Source organism: Neopsephotus bourkii, unplaced genomic scaffold (assembly GCF_033783945.1).
Source record: "Neopsephotus bourkii isolate Nb327-2 ecotype Australia unplaced genomic scaffold, CSIRO-AGI_Nbou_v1 NB_547, whole genome shotgun sequence".
Lineage (NCBI taxonomy): Eukaryota > Metazoa > Chordata > Aves > Psittaciformes > Psittacidae > Neopsephotus > Neopsephotus bourkii.
The window spans coordinates 2,306,974-2,329,212 of NW_026901048.1; the positions used below are offsets into that span (position 1 = coordinate 2,306,974).

General features: G+C 35.9%; 1 protein-coding gene across 3 annotated transcripts in view; it reads left to right on the plus strand.

Moving 5' to 3' along the window:
• LRBA (LPS responsive beige-like anchor protein) overlaps positions 1-22,239 on the plus strand; it is a 400,194-nt gene that overhangs the window by 353,999 nt on the left and 23,956 nt on the right. For 2 of the 3 annotated variants that reach the window (XM_061350996.1, XM_061350997.1), the window contains exons 48-52: positions 2,762-2,851; positions 6,086-6,278; positions 9,005-9,067; positions 12,298-12,453; positions 16,741-16,908. In XM_061350996.1, the coding sequence (XP_061206980.1) occupies positions 2,762-2,851; positions 6,086-6,278; positions 9,005-9,067; positions 12,298-12,453; positions 16,741-16,908 (670 nt within the window). The remainder of the gene's footprint in view (positions 1-2,761; positions 2,852-6,085; positions 6,279-9,004; positions 9,068-12,297; positions 12,454-16,740; positions 16,909-22,239) is intronic. The other variant, XM_061350998.1, reaches the window with a different exon arrangement.

A 22,239-nucleotide genomic window follows, 5' to 3' on the forward strand; every position in this document is an offset into this window, starting at 1 on the left:
TCTGCACTGAATGTGGGTGGGAGACAATAGCTGTTCTCCTGCTGCTGTTGTGTGGTCTAGGAAAGTGACTATGGTAAGCATCATGTATGTGAGTAAGCAGTGGAATCATAACTGTGTCTCTTCCAGTTTTTATGTTGCTGGAAGGTAGTGAGTTCCTCTGAGATCTGGACTATGGTAAACAGCATTGTACTGCTGATCTTTCATTGATTAAAGCATTATAGCATCTCATTTTTCTTCTACATCAGTTTGGGGTCTTGTTATGCTGAATGTATTTGAAGTATTTGAAATGCTGTGCATCAACATGAGGTATCCTGTGTTTAATTTTCCCTTTCTTACTACTGGCACTATGTGAGAGAGTATAGTTTCTAGGGGTAGTATTGGGAATTAAAGGGCATATCAGATTTCATGGGAAGAACAAAATTCTGACTCCCTTTAAATGCTAGACAGGGGCAATTTGGGAATGGAAGTTATTATATTGACCATAAGTCAATACATTAGGAAATTAACCAATCTGAAGCTTATTATTTCCTCTTTTTATCTGTTTATCTTTTTATTCTGTTTTCAGCTCTAAAAGAAATGCCTGGAAGTTGTGCTTCAAGAATATTTTATTAATTTTGTATATTATATCAGATATGTATTTTATAGGAAATAAGTAGTGGCTCCTGTAGATGGTAGGTTTGGTCTAAAGTTTTTAACAAGCACAGAATAACGGACATCCAGGACTGTCTGCATACTGCTTCTTCTGTGTTTTTCTAGTTTTACCCTCAATGCAATGCAGAATTCCCATTTGCTGGTAAAAATGTTCTGCTTATTCTGCAAGTAAATGTAAGCACATTTCTTTAATCTGCATTTTTTGAAACAAACAGCTTTTTATGGAGAAGGCAGAGCTGCTGACCAGTATGCTGTTGCTTTGTTAATGCCTAATGTCTTAAGGGACTTCAAATTCTATGCCCTTGTGATTCCCTTGATATCTCAAGTCATAAAATCCAGATTTGAATTTTAATGTAGCATGTCTCATCCCTAGGAAGGGGACTCTGATGGTCTTACTGAGCTTTAGTGTTTCACAAATTTAATGTTGCTTTTCCTCAAAAAGCACTAGTTAAATTGCTTGTGTTTGTATGTCAGACTTCATCCAGCTTTTTTGATAAACTTACTTATTCACCAGTTCTTTGAAGATTAAGGTGCTTCCCAGACTGTACAAGAATGTTAGAATCTGTCCATAGAGTAATTGCAATTCCTCCTGTGGTGAGTTCAGATATTTCAAAAGCTCTGCCAAATGTAGTAAGGTCAAGTGTTTTAGATGGCATGTTTTCTATCACAGAATGATTATTTTTGATGATTGTAAGGCCTCAGGTGTATTCTACTTTGGGTTTTGTTATTTCTGTAAGAGGAAAAAATTGTGTCCTAGTAATAGTCTTTATTATTATCTAAAAATAGTTGTTTGTAAGAAGAAGTTCAGCATAAGTGTTATTCCATTGTCTCAAAAATGTTAATGAGAGGCTAAAATAGAACAGGAAATAGAAGTGTAAGGAGCCTCAAGTTATGCTGAACCATGAAAAAGAAGAATCTCTGATAGCAAAACACATTCTAGTAGCTTAAAAAATGGCTAGTGGTTTTGTGCTTCAGCATTCAAGCTTGCCATTTAAACACATTTTTGAAGGACCTGATTTTCAGGACTTCTTCTGAACATAGGACTTGCTAATGTCTCACCTTTGGTACTCAGCATCACTAGATGCTTTGAGAATGTAGGGCTTAATGCACTGTGTAGCAGAGAAACTAAAGTATCAGCCCATATGCAGTCTGTTAGCCCACAGGAAATGCAAAGTAGTTTTATTTACTTCAGCTCACAATGAAAGAGATTTAACCTAAGATGCATGATTTAAGATTTTCTTTTTATTATTATTATTAGCCTGTTTCTATGGATAGTGCAGGGCTGGCTGACAAGAAATAACTTGTTGAATTTTGACTACTTAATTTTTAATTTAAGCCAGTGGGCAATAACTGGCAACATGGAAGATGAGTTGGACGTATGTAGGCAAGAGATAGAAGTTCACACGTTTCAGAATCATTATTTTTAAGAGCTCTCTGAGCATGAGATGGGATTTTCATATATGCCTTATGAAGTGATAAAGCATGTTGCTGAAGATACAGAGAAAGTTTTTTAAAAAAGTTTGTTGCAATATATCATTATCAATATATATAAAATATATCATGTTCTCCTTTAGCTGCATATGTCATACTGGTTTTGCTGTTGGTACTTAAATACATCCTAAAGTTGTTTGCTTGTTTGAATAAACAAGAAAAATAAGAAAACGGCTCAGTATTGCTTTCATTGTAGTTAATGCTGTGAAACTAAGCAGTGGAGTTTAAATAGAAAACAGAACACTTAATACCTATGGAAACTTTTAAGAAGTTAACTTTTGTTTCTGAGTTATGATACAAACAGGGTAGGCCAGTGTTAGAAAGGAAAAATGGAGCCAATAAAGAGGGTTTCTGATTATAATAGCTTGTTTCTGTTTAATATCATTGAGCAGGATGAGGTTTTGCAGAGTTTCTCATGGAAATAGCATCCACAGTACTAAAATGATTACCTCATTCTTAGTACCAGTGCCAAGCACTTAGCCCCACAGTGAACACACGGGGTTGATTTTCAACATGAAACAAACCAGAAGTGTGGAATGACATTTTCAGGTGACAGTTACGGTTCTATTCCCTGTAATTAGCACCTCTTAACATGCAAACCTGCCTGTGCCTTTTCCAGGCTGTTGAAGCTCAAATACGAAGTTTTGGACAGACCCCTTCCCAACTGCTCATAGAACCACATCCTCCAAGAAGTTCTGCCATGCAGGTGGTAAGTACCATGTTAACTCTTTGTGACCTGCTATTTTATTCACTTCCTTTGCTATCTTAAAGTTACAGAACCGATCACTTTGCTTTGCTTTTTTGTGGTCATGGAATTATGTTATTTAAAGCAGCAGATGAGTAATGATTTTGTGTGACTGAGAGCGTATGCAGTGCTTAACTATTTATTTATTGCTGAAAGGATTGTATTGATTTCTAGTACAGACCTTTTTTGTCAGTGTAATCTAAGAACACTTCATCAGTTGGTTTTGTTAATACCATACCTGTACAGGTGAGAGCCAGTCATCATGGAGACAATTTAGCTAATCTTTGGCAGATTCCCCAAAAAGCATGGATTTAGGAGGTGGAACTTCCTTGTCTTTTCCCTCAGGCATAGATTTTCCCCTAAAACCAGGATTACTAGGAATTCATGAGCTGAAACTTACACAGCAAAGAATGTGACTAAATGTGTTTTTCAGTAAAGCTAGGGTAATAAAATCCAGGCAGTGAGCATTAACATGCTTTCCCTTTTACCTCTACTTGTGTCTAATATAATTTTGTTATACAAACTATTATTTTGTTACTGATTACGTTCCATATCATGTTGTGTGCTGTCCTTGGGTCTAAAATATCATTTGTGCATGTTAAGTGGTACTCCAAAAAGTGGAGCAAATGGTCTGCTAATTCACAAGTTTTTCGAAAGGTTACATTCCGTTATTGTTAAGATCAACATTTTACACTGAAATGTAAGAAAAGACATTTTATTCTTGTATGTCCTGTAAGTCATATGTCCTACTTAAACAGACAAAGATCATTAAATTAAAAATATATCTGAAGCGCAAAAAGTTTTAGAAAAATCACACAAAACCCTTAAATAATTCCAGAGTAGCTTACGAGCCTTGTGATGTGGATGCCTAAGAAACGTAAAGTTTCTGGTCAAATTGAGCTACTAGCCTTTCTCAGATATGATGTGTTGTACCTGAGACTTGCTCAGCTGACTGTCCCCCATCCCCACCTCCCTTTCTGCAGCCTGCACATGCTGCATTTGACAGCTGTGATCATGCCCTGGGATCCCATGCACTGGATGGACAGAGCTGATTGTGCTGATCTGTGATCTGTTGGCCCATTGCACCTCCCACATAGTGTCTCAGGGCTGCAGACCGCTACAGTGACTTGAGTGGGCTGTCCATGGGGCTCTCCCTTTCAGAAGAGCCTTGTTAACAGGGATGCTGGGGAGTCCAAGTACCCTCATCATCCATGCCATATGTGTATCCATCTGTCATGGTGCCATGCACTAGGCACTTGCTCTAATTTAGAGGCATTTGTTTCAGGAAGAGGAGGAACTTGAGAAGTTGATTGTTGATATGTTTGTCAGACCCATTGTTATATAAATAAATTTTATGCCAGGAAGCAGTTTGTGTGGTTTTATAATAATATTTTTCATGATGCTGAATGAGTAAAGACTTAGTATGTAATGAAAGAAATTCTGTTTCTACCTCCTGTTTTTTGAGGGGGCTGAGGTACACACAGGAAAAAAAAAACCTTAGTTCTCCACTTGCTTTGACCGGTTTTGTGGTTATTAATACATGTTTTTATAATGGTACTATATTAAGTGGTTTTAAAAGTACTGTTCCTGGAGCTGAAATGCAGCAAGGATCTTTTTCCTACCACAATTTCGAATTATTTCTAGTTATATTATTTACTGAGTTTTCTGTTTTCATGTGTGTGTGTGTATGCATGTATGCATGAATACAGCCAAATTCAAAACTACCACTTGCTGTGTTAAGTGCATGAGCCATAATATACACCAGGTGTAGCAATTAGCAGTCACACGAAGGCTGCCTATTTGTCTGGTTTTGCTGCTGTTGCTGTATCCCCTTGTGTTTTCAACCATCAGATAGCTGGATTTAATTGAGGCCACATCAGATGAGGCATTACTGACACCTTTAATTGAATGAGCATCCAGGGAGGATTAACTCATAATATTGATTGGCTTTTAGCCACTTGCTCAGAAGGGTGTCTGGGTAGCTTATTAGTTGCTTTTATTTACACCTTTATGCAAAGACTGTAAATAGGAATTCATAGAGCAATATGTTTTTCTAAGTACTCTTAATAACTTTTTAAAAAGGAGTGATAAAAATGCAAATGTATTTAATTTTTTTATTAGTTCTGTATAAATATACATTAAATGTATGCACTTACGTATACATGTATGTAATGAAATACTGCAGTTGAAAAATAGCTAAGAACACTTCGTTAGTGTTCTATTTCAGTTATTAGAAAATTATAAATACTACAGCAATATGGCTACTGGTGACTAGGTTGTATTTCTGCATCTCAGTGGAGTTCTCATTTTTTAGGCATGCCACACTATCACAAACATATTAAGTTTTGCTTTTCCTCCTTATGTTTGATACCCAGAGATAAGGTCCTCAATATTTCATTTCAACCTTCGAAGCAGTATTAGTATAGCTTAGTTTAAAAGTTATTAAACTTTTCAACTTACTAAATTAGAAAACAAAAACTTAAAAATATTATATTGAAAATGAGAGTCTGGATTAATTCCCTCCCTTCAGTATTTCTAGAAACAGTGCAGGATAGCGTCTGTAGTCACGTCCACTTTATCTTCTTTACAACTGCATTTAATTATGTTTGTCCTTTGAAACACATTTGCAGTAAAGTCTTCTACTTTGCATTCATAAATCTTATTTTTGTACACCAGAAATATATACAGAACATATATCTAGTGCATGTGTGTATCTGTTTATTTTAATGTGCTTTCATGTTCTCATCTGGTTTGCAAAGAATTGCAGTCTGCCAATTTAATGGAACTTGAGACAATCTCTGGGAGCAGGAATTTCTCTTGCTCACTTTTTTGTGTGTGTGTTCCCTCCTAGTTTGGCATTGCTTTCCTTGACATACTATCTCTACAGATATGAAGGAGAATTCTTTTGGCAGAGATAGGTCATTGGAAACTTTTGGTTTAATCTGCTGTGATCTGTAGCAAAGTTTGCATATAGACACTCTGTGCTTAACAAGGCTCTCAGATTAATAGTGTACATGAAAGTTTTTCTGCCTAAAATGGTTGTTTCCACAAGCCCATCCAATTATTGCATTTGCTTTTCACTGCAGCTGCTATTGGATCCTGTGTATTTTAATCCAATCTTCCGTCTCTTGTCCTGTCTTCTCCTTCCCATGTTTTCTTTTCCCATGTATTTGGGTTCTTGTCGTGTGCACTCAACAGTATCTCCTCCTGCAGAGTCCATTGATGTTCACAGACCAAGCTCAACAGGATGTTATCATGGTTCTGAAGTTCCCATCCAACTCCCCTGTCGCTCATGTAGCAGCCAACACCCAGCCTGGTCTGGCCACTCCTGCTGTAATCACAGTTACTGCAAATAGGCTATTTGCTGTAAACAAGTGGCATAATCTTCCTGGTAAGTAAATTAAAGTAAGTAGCCTAAGAAACCACTGCCATCAAGCAGTACTTCTATTGTCGGTTTCCAGATTTGCTGCATCTTTTTCCATCTCTTTTTGCATCATTTGCTGCATTTGCTGCAGATTTGCATTGCATTTAGATTTGTTTTAAATTTAACATGTCAAGACTAAGTCCAGTTCATTGACACAGCATGCTCTTCACATGTGGACTTAATTTCTTCTTAAAAAGTTAACTTGAACTATTGTGTAGTAAAATGTGTAGCACACAAAAGGTTTGTAAGAACAATGTATTGCTTTCCAGGCCATCAGGCACTATGCAAAAAGAGAAAAACTGTATATCACTCTGTGATCATTATAAAGTCACACTCTTGCTCTTTAATTTGTTTTTCACTTGGAAGTCTGAACCATATCACATCAAAGACAAGTTTTAAAGCATGTAGAACTTGTCTGAAATCTTTTCTGCTATCTTTTTCTAGTTGATTATGAGAACCATATTCTGATGGTAAAGCCACATTCTAATGAGGCTTAGAAGATTAAAGATGTAGGGAAGTCTGTATCTCCTGTAACTTAAACATCTCAAAGTTATTAGGTGCTTATATATTTGCGAGTATGAAAGAAAAACAATATATCCATTTGCATAGCAACCAGTCAAATCAGCTGTCCTTTAAAAATGTGTTGGACTTGAGAACATTGTCATTTTATTTTCAATTCTAATGTTGTCTAATCTTAAAGATATTCATCCTTCTTTCTTCCTTTGACAGTCTGATGCCCAAGCCATGAAAGGTAGTTTATTTCAGTGCTATGCAGTAAATCCTGTCAAAGGCTTTTCAAGAAAGGGAAAAAAAGAACTTCTACTGAAATAACTTAACTAGAAGGCATTTGCAGCAGAGGAATACCCACGTCACTGAAATACCTACTAAGAAATCTGGATCTGTGGTCCTTGACTACATTTTGAGAAAAGCCAGATGATTCCCACTCTTTTCCCTAATTCTCACAAATTACCTCTCAACTTTGTAAACATCTATGCATCAATTTACTCATCTAGGAAATGCTTGAAAAGAAAGGGGGAAACAAGCACTTGTCTAGACCTATGTACGGGGCTATTGAGATTTGTTTGAAAGGAGGACAGCAATATCCTCTCATACCTTGGATGTGTAATGTTGGGTATATAATATTCAAGGCTTTTAAAAAACAGTCTTTGTGGACATAACAACAGTCATGGGAAAAGAAGGGGTTCTAAAGTGGTGGGAGTTGATTTTGATTTTCTTGTAAGTCTGCTGGTGGTGATCTGTGAGCAAGAAACCAATTGTCAAGTGTAGTAATTAACTGGTTTGAGTTGAACAAACCTTCAGATCTTAATTTTTTTCCTGAAATACTGAGAACGATAAGCTTTGTTTTAAGTATTTTTTTTTCCATTTAGAGGTATTTTACACTTGTCTTTAAAAAAAAGCTCAAGAAAACCTATAATTCAAAACAAACAAAAGGCAACTGAACAGAAATAAAACCTGGTAACAAGCCACCTTATGCCACTTTTTTGAGAGCACACTGATCAGCTGCAGGCTGTTAATGGAGTATTGTGCTTAAGATACCTGGGTATGTACTCTTGAAACTAGTCTTCACTATTTTTGCCTTCAAGTTTTATAACAAAGTGACTTCTGCTAGGATAGAGGGCAGATATCATTACTACTCCGTATCTCGTCCTGTGGGCTTAGCATTATCTTTACTAATGAGGCATCATGATAAAAAAGTTAAGTTGCCATGTTGTCACTGATATATAGTTAAATATCTCATTCCTACTTCTGTGTATGAGTTTGGTGGCTTTGCTAGCATGTAGTGGCACTGGTACCCAGCAGGATACCTCCATCTTGTCAGGTTATTTTTTTCTGATAGTGATTGCAGCAGAACTTTGACTTACCAATTACTTAATGAAACCCTTCTATTGATACTGACTTTTATATTAAGCTTCAGATGGTAAGATAGAAAAATCACCGGTGAAGTGTTCATCCATTATTTTTGTTCCACTTCCAAGAATGTCTTGTGGTCTGTTGTGGGAGGAGAGTATGTTTGCTTGCATGTTTGTTTTCAGTGAGGCTGTGGGGGAAAAAAAGGGCCTTTTTTTTAAAAAACTGAAGGAAAAATTCAGGAGGTAGGCATTTCACTGGTATGCCAGGTGCCAGGTGGAATGTAGGTCAGCAGAATTATATATTAACTTCTATGCAAAATTACAAATAAATGGGTTTTGTTGATGGATGAATCTTGAAATACTGGATGACTATGAGATTTCCCTGTCTGCATCATAAACTGACTTTAAAAAAAAAAGTCCTTTGTGTTTCACTTGTAGAAAGCAGAGCTTTAAAAAGTAAAGAGGGATATAGTATTTGCTGCAGTCAGCAGATGGTTGTTACATTTTGCTGTCAGTGCTCTTTACCACTTAATTTTGTTTTGTTGCGACAGGAGAGGTTCCCAGTAAAGCATCTGCTAGAGCTTATGGCTGAGGACCAAAGCTGCTGCTGATGGCATACATTCAGAATAGCACTAATCTAAAATAAATGTTTAATAAGCAGCCCACAAAAGCACCTGGAATTTTGGTGTGCTTTTTAAATTCATTTGATACAGAAGAATCTCTAATAGTTAAAAAAAGGACATAGCTTTGATTTATAAAATGTATGTGACTTCACGTATTAAAAAATTGCAAAGTTTTAAAATCTTCTTTCCTAAATTCCAGCTCATCAAGGTGCTGTACAAGACCAGCCTTACCAGCTGCCAGTGGAAATCGATCCTCTCATAGGTCTGTCACTTCCTTCTCTCTTTGCGATTCATTAAGCTCTGTATGGTGGCCCTGAAGTGTAGATTACGGTTGTTTTTCACTTGCTGGTTGCTGGGAATGGAATTTTCCTGATAAACCATTTGCATGCAAATTGGAATGCAATGAGCTGTGGCTATGCTGGTATTTCATCAACTCCCCCTCGTTGGTTTGCCTAATTTGAACAGGCCTAGGACGCGTGTCAGTGAAAATTAATATGGATGCTGTAATAATGTGTGATTGAGAATGTGCATGAAGTACTGTCAGGATAATATTGGATCTTTTCATCACCCAGACTTGTTGATGAGCAGGAGAGAGGCACGTTATGATGAATTGGTGCACTGGTAATGTGATGGAGCTCCTTTGCTGAGGAAATTTTCATAATAACAGTGGGGTTCTTAACTGCACCGTGTTGTGAAAAATAAAACCATGGTGCCAGGGTTTCATCATTAAAGGAGATCAATCCTTTCTTCATAGACCTGCTGTTCAGGCTGAGGGGATTAATGTGTAATTGCAAAGTGTTTTCAAAGTTGAAATATATTACCCACTCTGTTTTAGTATTGAGATATTAGTATTTATTTTTCAAGGGTATTGCATCTTTTGATCAGCATCACTAGTTAAATTTGTGTATGTTTTTCTTTTATTAAAAAGGGCAGAGGAATGGCTTTTATTCAGTGGCTCAGTGTAATAGATTCAATTCATGACTTTTTATTATAGAGGTTTATTAGTTTATATAGAGCTGATTTATCCATTAGTATGGCTAGTTTGGTCAGTTCTTTCATTACAGATCCAACTTTGGGGAGTGCATACTTTGATGATAATTCAGAAGCCTGCAGCATGGCAAACAGCAAACTCAAAACAACCTAACCCCATAATACATTCTAGCTGTAGAACAGTTCACAGGAGCAAAGAAGACAGGATTCCTTCTGCTCCCAGTTCTACTAGACCTCAAGCTTAGCTCTGTTTTTAAAACTGTCCATTTCAGGATGGTTGTTTAAGTGAAAAAGAGGTGAAGTGACCAATTATATAAGCATGAAAAAAATCAGAGCAAAACCGAACTTGTCTGGATAAGTTAGATTGACAGGTCTGTCAGCTAATGAGAATTAATTTCAAATCCAATATGCAGATCACAGTAGGAACTGCATTGTATAGGTCTGTAGATACAGACTGTTGCTGTGTAGCCATTTTGCTGGGTAAGCTCTATGATAATTAAATCAGGAACAGTGTGGGCATATGAAACCATTTTATAGAGCTGATAAAATGTTTTTCCAAAGTTTCTAAAATCAATTCCCATCTGAATAATGCAATATTTGTAATTTGTAGTGAGGAGGACATGTGCTATAACTCTCCTACCTTCCTGAAATAGATTTTATCTGAAAATTGTTTGGAAAAGGAAATGTATATTCTGCTTTAAAACTTGCTATCAGGTAGACCTTAGAAATATAAACACCCCAGAAAAAAAACAACCAAACCACAACCAAAATTGTATTGGGCCTATCTGGTGATTTTTCTACATATTGTGAAGAATTTTAAAATTATAATTTCATTTTTAGGCTTGCCTTTAATTTAGAAAATACTTTGACTTTTGTTTGGTATAAACACCTTTAAAATTAATGTTCACAGTTCTGAAAACTCATTTAATAGATTGTACAATAGATCTCTAATAAGCCTTGGGATTACACTGGACATAGTTTAAAAGGTTTAAGGCTTTCTTTGTCACTGTTTAGTAACATCATTGGGTATAAGCAAATAATTACGTAGATAATATTAAAAGTTTTTAATTGCAGCTAGACACATTTACCTAAAAATGGCACCTAAGAGGACCACAAAATTGCACTTTTATGGTTATAGCAGGAATCTTATTGCTGTCCTAGTCATACAGAGAGTTTCCTGCTGTCCTTGTTTTCCAGTTGCACAGGAAGATGTAAGCCAGCAGTGTCTAATATGGCATTGATTCTAGACCAGTTTTTGAGGTGAAGTTTCTTGAAGATCTTATCCACACTAAATGTATCAGTCAGCATGTTTTTGGGGTGTTGCCATTATTTCATCATACAGAACACTTCACTGTGCATTTATAGTGCACTGTTGTTATTCTTGGAGTGGTCCCAGCAGAAGTCAAGGCCCTTTTATGTGTTACCTGCAGAGGAAGTGTCAATACCTTGCTAATTATTTGCTACCCATATGGACAAGAGTGTAACAACATTTTAAATGTAGTGAAAACATAAATAAATAAAGGATTTCATATACAGTATATGAAATAAGCCCAAGGGGATAGCTAGCCTGTGACAGTGGAAAGAAAGTAAACAGCAAAGAGTAAAGAAGAGCTTAAGACCAGGACACGAAGGTCGAGGGGACCACCGGGAATGGAAGTAATGGTGTTCTGAGCAGTTGGAAGACAAACCCAGGCCTAGGAGAACTTACTTGCCTGTTACGGGAGTCAGATTCCCTCAGCACATTAAAAGTTCTTCCTACAGTGTGGGATTTTCATGATATATATCTATAGGAAACCATATATCTGAATGCATACACATCAGTTAATAAGGGCAAAGTATAATATGAAAAATGTGTTCAGTAATTGATTCCTGTCCGTTCTGTGGGTTCATAAAGCAAGATTATCTGGGGAAAATAAAACAGCAGGTGATCAAAGTAGGGTGAATATTTTCTCTCAACCGTAAAGGAGATTGTGGAGATAAGATGGTTAAATTTTGTGCAATGCTTAAAAAAGTAGTAAATGGTAGTGATGTTTACTGCAGGTACTCTTTTTAAATACAATGCTTGCAATGAAATATAACTTGTGTACATTTTTTAAATCATAATTCCAATATTGTCTGCATTCGAGCCACTATATAGTATATATGTTTATGTACTGTCTTCTAATTATATTCCTTTCACCTGTTTCTTAATTTCCTATACTAGAAGGGGGGAAAGAAGCTTATTACATTTTTATTTATTGTTCCTTTTTTCAATCTTTCATTTATCTTTGATTTAAAGAAGGGAATTCTCCTATTTTAGAATATATACCAGAAGGAATTAGCATTGTTCCAAGAAGTATAATGAATATTTTATAGTAAAAGTAGAAAGATAATATCCCTGCCACAAAATCCAAGTAACAGCAATGAGAAATAGTTTTGGTGTGAATGTTAGTTTCTAAAATGTGCTTTTGTTCTGTGAATGTGGATGCTAAAATTTCTTGATTTGTGTGTATTTTTGCTCAGCCAGCAATACAGGTATGCACAGGAGGCAAATCACTGACCTGTTAGATCAAAGCATTCAGGTGCATTCCCAATGTTTTGTCATCACCTCTGATAATCGTTACATCTTGGTCTGTGGCTTCTGGGACAAGAGTTTCCGAGTTTATTCTACTGACTCAGGTAATGTATTTTTAAAATACGCGAATAACCTAAAAGAAGCTTTGCATGCCCAGGGAATTAATTTTTCTTAGAATACTTACTTGAATTTAACTGTTTGGTTTTCAATGCCTGATAATTTTAGGAAGTACAGGCAAGTGCCACAAAATAGGAACAGAAGTGAAGTCTTGAAATCTTGCGAAAGAATACTTATGAAAGCCTTTGAAAGCTATACTATAATAGAAAAATTGATTTGGAGCCACTAAATTCTTTCATATAACATAAACTGATCGATATAATGGGCAACAGTTAAATTAGTCTGTCAGCTGGCATGTATCCAAACCATTGAAGTCATGCATGTGTCATGCTAAATAGAAAAGAATTTTTCAATGTAAGTGCTATAGAAATTTAAAAGCCATGGAGCCCCAGAAAAAATAGGTATGATTTTTTTCCCCTTTCATTAGCTTATAATGGGAATAGCAACCTCACTGCAAGGTACTTCTTTCGGATTAATGACCCAGTGTGGTTAATGTGTGTGTGTGCCATCAAGCTTTCCAGTAGGTTATTAATCCCTAGGGAATATCCTACATGTTTGTCATCATTTCTTAAATATATTAGTTAATAGTTTTTTTCACACTTGGCAAACCAAAATGCTTAACAAAACAGGATGGTTTTAATGAAAATCTGTTAAAATGAGATCTCATGGTATATTTTAGCATATCTGTCATTTTTTTGCAATTTTAAAGCCTTAAGTATAAATGAGAAGTTCCAATTAATTCATATTGAATGCCTACAATTCATTATACAGACATCTTGTTAGACCATTCTTAGTTTCATTTTCTCATTGATGAAAATAAATTTACATAAAACTGTGAATTTAAAGTAGATCTTCAGAAAAGTTAGCGGTAATAGATTAATTGTCAGTGTCTATTCTTGCTTTATATGAACAGGGAGATAATTCTTTTATGTCAAAGGATATATTTTACTTTACACCTATAGAAGGAACTTGTATGATTTTGGTGGCTTTGTCCGGTATCAACTGAACTACAAGTACTTTATTATGTCCTCTGTGTTTAAGTCAAGAACCCCAGGCATCTCATTACTAGCATAGCTAATTATGATATAAACCAAAATACAGTTGTCAAAAGAGTTGCAGAAGATTTGGGTCTTCTGTGTGTCTCCTGTTTGTCAGTATAGAAACTCTAGCTCTAGCATAAATCAAGTGAATTCAGATGTACTTTATTTTGCTTTGAATTAAAATGAGACTGTAGTACTGAAATACTTTGAAATCAACAGAACAGCAAGGGATGTGATCAGTAATGCCTAACAGCAAGTGATCATAAGCATTGAATTAAATTACGTTTTAGCACTCACAGGAAAAGGGGACTTTTTTCCTATTAGATTTTGGGTTTGTTTGGGGTTTTTTTTAACAGGAAATACTTTTAACATAAATCATGGGTTCTCAGCACAGCTGGTATAGCAGAAGCACAATAAAACCTTCCTCCAGCAGTGGGAATGATTTCTAGACAGCATTTTAGATCGAGTAGCACAGAGACTTGAGCCTTACTTTTCTTTTAATTATCCTTAGCACAGCTGTCAAATAAAACAATAACTAGAAAACGTGTTCTGCCAAGAAGGGCTACCTGAGTCTGATATTCCTGTGTAGACAGGACAACTCATATAAAAGGGTACAACAAAGTTGAGGAACTTACGAGATTAATAATTTTTTTAAAATTATTTTTACTAATAGGAAAGAGCAAAAGCTTATTTTTTGTTGTGATGGAATTTATTGAACCTTAGCTGTGCAGTAACTAAGTAAAACTAACATGGTAGTGCAACTACCCAAACAACTGTCAAACAAATAGCCTCAAAAAATGTTTGCCTCCTAGAACAGAACCTATAAACATAGAATATAATTGGAAGAGAGATCCCTATAACTCTGCAATGTTTATAGCATAAACTTGTGTTCTAAAAGCATAAATCACCTCAGGTAGTAGAATTCCTATGGCTGTGCAACTGAAAAATATATCACATAATTAAATTCTTCTAAAATCTAAACCATGTAATTGACAACTTGAATTTTCAGAGGAAAACATATGCCCGGTAAGATGTTTCTGTAGATTGCCAAAATGAGGTGTGTGAATGTTTCACTGCTTCTGGCTGTGAAGTTCAGTAACTTTTTCTGAATCTATTGACTGGTCAGCATCTGAGACAGTCAGGTGACTGCAGCACAAATTAAATCCATGATGTGCAGAGGTGACCGCTATAGAATGCTATTACAGACTCAACCAGATGAGTGAAAGACTTGAACCCTGAGTTACTCTCTGTTCTGGTACAAGGTAGAGCTGCACAGTAAGTGTATATTCCAGGATTTTGCACCCTCCAGTCAGAAAAGGCTCATGTGATAGAACTTCATTTCACAATTTCTCTTGGAGGATTAAACTTGCCTAATGAGTTTTGTCAGTGTTGTGCTTTAAATCTGATGTACAGATTTCTTTTAAATTTCATCATGTGACCCTATTGTTTTTTCATATATTAAAGTAATTCATTCCCCCTTTTTTGTAGATGCTCTTATCTTTCTCATGCTTGGCTTTTGTTTCGTTGGTTCAGGGTTTTTTCTTTCTTTCCTGGATTTCTCCACTTTAATGCAGTTACCTTTTTGATCTTCTGTTACAAATCAAGTTTTTAATATTATTTTTGTTCCTTCCTCAGAACCACTCCCTCAACTCATTTGCTACCATTAGCGTTATTTAATGGCTGCATATGAACACAATGCCTTTGTACTGAGGACTATAAAATGTGTCCTACTAGCCATATTAAATGAGTGGCTAATTGTTTTTAATTCATGCATCAAAATATTTTATTACGATGTGCTTAATTTGAGTCCCAAGTCAAATTTGTGTAACTACTTGTCATGTTGCTAGCTATTTTTTTAAAAAAAACCTTTTCAGAAGATTTTATTTCAGGTACAGAAGTTTGCATTTCCTGTTTCTTTTTCAGTCTGTGTTTTTAATCCGTCCAAAGCCATCACTCTTTCCCCTTCTGTTCTTCCTCATTCTTTATTCAGCCTGAAGCAAAAATTGGTGCATGGTCATTTGGGCTGAGGAATCTGAGGTCACGCATTAATGGCATCACATATCACACTTCTGTGTGTCATTGGAGGTAGAATTTGGTCTGGCCAATGTTACCTGAATGGGTCAAGTAGGCACACACACATAATGTGCGTATATGTATCTTTTGTCTTGTCTCTACAAAATCTGCAGTTACTAACCTTCAGTAAATCCAGTGAGATGGATTTTAGTGCTTACATTCTCATCTCATAAGGTCACGTATGCTGCTGGCAGGACACATGATGTGTTTTACTGTGTAGGAGCCAGGCTCTGGCTGGGTGGTCTGGCAGAGATCTACTGTGGGTGACCTTACATGTGTTTCCTCTCCCACATGCAAATCCAATATGCATGAGTGGATCCAAATTTACATTTTCCTGAAAATATTGTCCTATCTAGTTAAGGTTAAAAGGTGATGGTCATGCTCATGTTTATACAGACTCTTGGATGGTTCATTTTTAACTGCCTAGGCTTTTCTTTTTAACATTTATGTCTTTTACCAGTGGTACAAGAGTTTGTCCTATATGCAGTGGGTAAGAGAGTTTTTTAAAGGTCTTTCTTCTGAGGTTTTCTAAAATTCTCAATAGGGAAAGATACTGGTAAAAATTATTGGCAAGTGTCTAAATGGTGATGGAAAAACCTGGGTACAAGAGTAATTTTTCATCTAAATCTCATTTTCTCTGTTTAAGGAGATGCTCAAAAGCTGCATATGATATATTTTCTAAGACTCTCTCGCACTACCAGTTTCTTCCAAGTCCTAGGTGTTCTGTAACTTCTGACTCCATTTCCCAAATCATCATCAAATTTGCTTTTTTTACTATTTAATTAATTTCATCAGTAAATTCATCAGTAAATTTTATCAGTAAATGTATCTTAAACTTGTCTTAAAAGAGAATCCCATTCTGTTTCCTGTCTTTAAAGTGAAGGTAAGAATATAAAATTAAAAAAACCTTCTAGCATGATTGGCCTTTGAAAAACATATAAAATTTATGGACTCTAAATATTTTTTTGTATGGACTGTATGGACTACTGCACTTTTAAATAAGTTTCCACCAAATCAAGAAAAAAAAATAGTACTCTTAAGTATAGTTCTTTCTGGAATTTTTTTTTTTAATAAAGAAAATATTTCTGAATATAATATATGTGGTTTGCCTTAGAAAGAATGAAAGCATAGTTTTAAAGCAATAAAATTTATGTGTTTCAGGTAAACTGATGCAAGTAATATTTGGACACTGGGATGTTGTAACCTGTCTTGCTCGTTCTGAGTCCTATATTGGAGGAAATTGTTACATTCTCTCAGGATCGCGTGATGCAACATTGCTGCTTTGGTACTGGAATGGCAAAACCAATATCATTGGTGATAACCCAAGAGGTAAACAAAACCAGAAAAACCCTGTTCTGTAAGGATGTTGTCTAAAAGTAGCTTCAAAGAGTGAACACTTTGCATGACAAAATTATAGGTTGCATTAATGTCCAAGTACAGTGCTCATTTTTTATTTGTAGTTGTGATTAGTCCTGGTTTAAAGACTTGAGGGTAAACAGCGCTTGCTTTGCAACACAAGTAGAACTATTTTTAAAGCTATAGAATACTGAACATTACAAATATATTTATTTTTCTTGTCACTATTCAATTGGGAATGAGTGGCTCTGGGAGTGAGAGAAGGAGCTCCATTTTTATATGTCCTGCTCAACCTGACTAAATCTTTTTCTCTCAACATGACAATTTCATTAATTGTTGTTTAAAACTAAAAAGACTGTACATTGCTCCAATGCAGAGTGTATTTTATGCAACTCTAGTCTTAAGCATATAGGTTCTCACAGCTGTACTGTTACGCAGACGGCGGATTTTAACTTAAAGGTCATTGTAATGATTGTAATGTAATAATTACATTGTAATGTAATGGCTAGAGCGGGACACTTACATGAAAGAAGGACAGACACATGGGACAGATTAAAGAAGCAAATTCAAAACTTTTTTAGTTTAGGTGCTACGTGCCTTATCCTCACTCTGACGTATTAGGCATTTTAATTGGTTCCAGTGCAAGCAACAGGGTTCATACCATATAACCAAACTAATAAGTCAGAATAACCCTGCTTTAGCCTAATTCTGTTTTAACCCCTCCCCACCCAAACTCATGTTGCATTTGCCAAAGAATTTAATCTCTTCTGTCGTGCACCATTTCCCAGGAAGTGCCAAATCCTTTTCCTCATTAAGATACCTTTTTTTAATTCAAGATTTTCTATGGGAAACAATGAAACACTGTGACTGTTCAACCCTGCTGTGCCTGCATTATGTAACAAGAAAGATAGGAAGTGATCTTGTTGTTATGCCAGTTTCACACCACACAAAAAATTATGATTCCTGAAGCAAAGACAGCTCATGAGAGTTTACATATGTGAATAGAGGGGTGCATCATAGCCAGAGATCCTGTTCAGCCACAGAGAAAATGCCCTGAAGAAAAGGGGTAAGAAGCAGTATATTCTATCTGTCTTAAGAAGAGTGTTTGTTTTCTACCATACACTCTTTGACCTTGTTTAAATATTACTGAAAACATACCTGCTGCCTGTAGAGGAAGAAACAGACATCTGGAAAACAAGAAGTATTGTTTATCTGGCATATATTGCAGTTACAACTGGTATACAATTTCATATAATGTAAACAGTATCTGACATCTTCCAAATTAATCAGTTTGGTAAAGTTTATGTTCCATACTCAATCTGTTACTCAACTGGAGTTATTTGAATTTGAAAAAAAAAAAGAGGTGGTTTGGCTGAAATTGCATCCTGTGAACTAGTTCAAAGATGCACAACTAATTAATATGAGAATGAATATCTGAGTTTAACCTGCAAATTATTTGATGTTGACTGTGAAAACTATTTAAAAATTGAAGAAGAAACAGAACTGCAGTTCACACAGTTGCAGAATCTTCAGGTGGAAGATGTAAGCAAACTATTCCCATCTTCCTTCCAATAGCACGATTCAAGAGATCGGAACTTTTCTAGGGTGTAGCTAGCAGAATTTTATGAGCATCTTTAAATAAATATGGCTTTGGTTGAGGACGAAATCTCTGTGAACACTGTGTATTTATTTTGCAGTCAGTTTAAAGAAAATGCAAACTCTGCACAATTTTTTGCAGAGTTGTAAACTTGGAAACTCCTGAAAGTCTGTGAAAGGAACTTAAGAGCTTTGACAGTCAAGTGAACTTGTAAATCCTGAAAGGCAAAACTGCCCTTTTGAGGAGCAAACCCTCTGGTTTGCAGCAATGAACATCTGTAGATGTCTCCTTACAGTGTTTTCAAAGCCTGCAACTGGAGTCCATCTTTGTGAATTCTCAGGCCTGGCCTGGGAAGTTCTTGTTAAGTATTTGCCAGTCTTGCCTGCTTTGTGAACAAGACCTTGAGGCTGTAGGCTCCTTTATGACCTTAACAGATCACATACTGAGATTTTATACATCGTATCTAACTAGAAGAGGTAGATTTCGTTATAATCTGTTGACTGTCTTCTCTAATGTGAATTTCTAGCTTATTAAAATGTTGCCATTTTTAAAATTATAATAGGATATTTTAACTACTGTTCAAAATTGAACAATAGCTACATGGCAAGTCTCTTTGTTTGCAGTTATATGAAACTTGCACTTTTAGGGACGTGCAATGTCTCCTATGTTTACTAGTTGCCATTATGTAAGCATGCCTGGAAGCCCTTGATATGAATTGGAATCTCATGGCACTATACGTAGACCTAGACATGTGTATAGTAAAAGACAGCTTCTGCTTCAAAGAGATGGTAATCTGGGGGGGTTAATTTTTCCCAGAAAGAGCTGTCTATAGGCATCTCTGTTCAGTCAAATTTTTTTTGAAAGGCGAATAGAAAGAGCTGTTTCTGCTTAGTTTTGATTTTGTCGGAAATGGAAAGCGCCAGCAGACTTGTTGGTTTTGAGCCCTGTGCAACTATAACTTCCATCCATCTGTGGGATGCTAGGTATTTAACTTGTCTGATGTATTTCTGTATTAGAAACTTAGGATTTTCGACCTCAAATATCGTTTATTCTTGCTTTTGATCAGCACTGTTTGTTGGAATTTTAGATACTCTCAAACTTGATACTTCTTTCCAATTTTTTTCTCTATTTAAGTAACTCTAATTTTCATCTTAAAATGACTTCACAGCAACGTGCATCCAATGGCACTGAACCAAATCATGATGCCAGAGTAGTTTCAACAAAAATAATCTAAACCAGAAGTGTTTCTTTTCTCCTTTCCTAGTACCTGTTGCCTCTGATATACATTGTGCAGCAGACTAGTATGATCAGACTACATTGTCCCATTGGGCACCCATTACTCCCCCAGTTCCATTTTATTTAGGTTGCTTTTTCTGGTTTTGTTACTTTAGGAATCAGTTGAGCTCTTGATCTCTGGCAGCATGTATCTATGTTTTAGAGTGGTACTTAAGTTGACAAGCCAGGTAGGGTATGGCATGTGTGATAAATGTTTTGTTTGATATTCTTTATTGATAAAATTGTCCTTGAGGACAGTTTAATGACCAACTGGATTGTATGGGAAAATTCTTTATGGTTTTGGTTTAACAGAGGAAATATCTTATTGAAATATTCACTATTTAAATTGTTTAAGTTTGAAGATGACTTATAAAAGAAATTACACGTATGCAGTCTCACTGTCTAGTTTCTCCCTAATAACTCTTGAATGTATTAATCAATGTAAACCAAATTTGATTAATTTAAATCTCAAAGATACAAAATTTCTGTATCAGACACATCTGCTGGAAACTATTTTTATTCTTGACAAAACAGCTTGATTACATTTAGGTTAAGTTCTTTTTTCCTTCTCAAATTAAAACCTGAAATTTAAAAAAAAAATATTTCACCATACTCTTTGATCAAATGTAGTTTTTTTTTTCTTTCTAAATTAATTGGTTTTCAAAATGTAGAAGCATGGCAGTACTTCACTTTGGTGCATGGGCCTTTTCTGGTGCAGAAATGTTTCTGTGGACAGTCTCTGACCAACCTAGGAATAACTCAGAACAGAGCAGAGGATCTGAAGTAGTTGTATCCTTTAGAATAGCCCTAAGCCATTTTGAGTTCACATTAATTAGCATAATTTACTGTGGAGATGTAAAGTCATTTTGCATAGTGTAAAGGGCATTTATTTTTCTCTCCTTGTCATGTGGCTTGCTTTGGTGAGGTGGGGGATGTAGAGAGGAGAGGATGTAACCCTCCACTTGCTACCTCTTGAAGCCCATGTGTGATCTGTATCACAGGTTTGGCTTTTGCATTTTTAAGAAGCTTGGGTCTAATAGAAAGGTACCACTTGGAGACATGACATTATGCTTCAGGAGTTGTGTTTCTGAATAAGGTGGTAGAATGTGTGGAGGTTACTGGGAGAGGGTGGTATGCTTGTGGAAAGATGCCCTGTTTTGCACTTGCCTGGCCTAATGGGGTGGAGGTGGAGAGGAGTTGAGAAGTGGGGGCTGAGAGGAGGAACTATGTGTGATGGCTTGAGAAAAGAGATGAGAGAATTCATTAGCATACAAATGGTGTGCATCACTTTCAGGTCCCACTCTGGCTTTGAAGCTCAAGTGGCAACTCTTAGTGTTTGGACATTTCCTAGGTTGAGGGATTGCATTTTACTTTGTAATCAGGGAACCATAGGAAACGGGGCAGGAGCTTTGATCACCTGATCTATTCTCTTTTCCCAAAGAAAGCTTAACTACACCAAATGCATTCTTGACTGATGTTTGTCCAACCTTCTGTTAAAAACTTCGGCAAATACATTTTGGGGCCTTAGAAGACTTATCATTAGCAACCTTTTCCCAGTATTCAGCCTAGTATCCAGTTCTTTTTTTGCAGCAGCAGCTGCATTCTGTCATTTCTTACATGTTTATTCTTTGTGTAGAGAACAGATTATTTATTTCCTTCTTACAACAATTTCCAGTTATTTGGATTATCATGACCTGTAGGTTTTTTGCTTCCAGATTTGCTAACCCTATTATTTCTGTCTTTTGCCATAACTCGTGCTTTTCTAGGCTTCTGAATTTGTTTTTTTTTTGTGTATGTGTTCCTCTCCTCTTCAGTTGTGTCTTCCTCAAAACAGACCCAGTAATGCAGTTGAGGCTTTTCCAGTTATAAGTAGAAAGCAACCTGTTTTACAGACCAGTACTTTTTACTTCCCCCTGGGATATCTGTTTCAAAACATCATGATAGTGTGAATTCTTTAAGTGTATAAGCCAATATAAATTTCAGTCTTTTCTGAAGAGCCACCATCTACTCAGTTGTTTCTCCTTTTCTATGTAGTTTGACTGTGGAACCTTGTCTTCAAACTTTCATAATTGTATATTATTTCAGGTTGTTTCTCCAATTTATCAAATTTGAATATAGTTTTGAATTCTTATTGAGTCCTCCAGCACATTTGCAGCAACTCCTGTCTGCAAATGTAATTTGTAGTTTTAAGTCTGTCAAATTGGTCATTAAAGAAAGTAATTAATAGTACACAGTTCAGGAATGCCCATCGATACATTTGCCATTTTGACAATGAATAGCTTTCTGAATATAACTTTCAAACTGGTTTTCATCTAATATATAGTAGCATCTTCTAAACATGTGCTTCCCTATTTTCCGTAAGTATTTGCCCATGTGAAACAGTGCCAGAGTCCTTACGGATGTCAAAATATATGATGTCTCCCTGGACACAG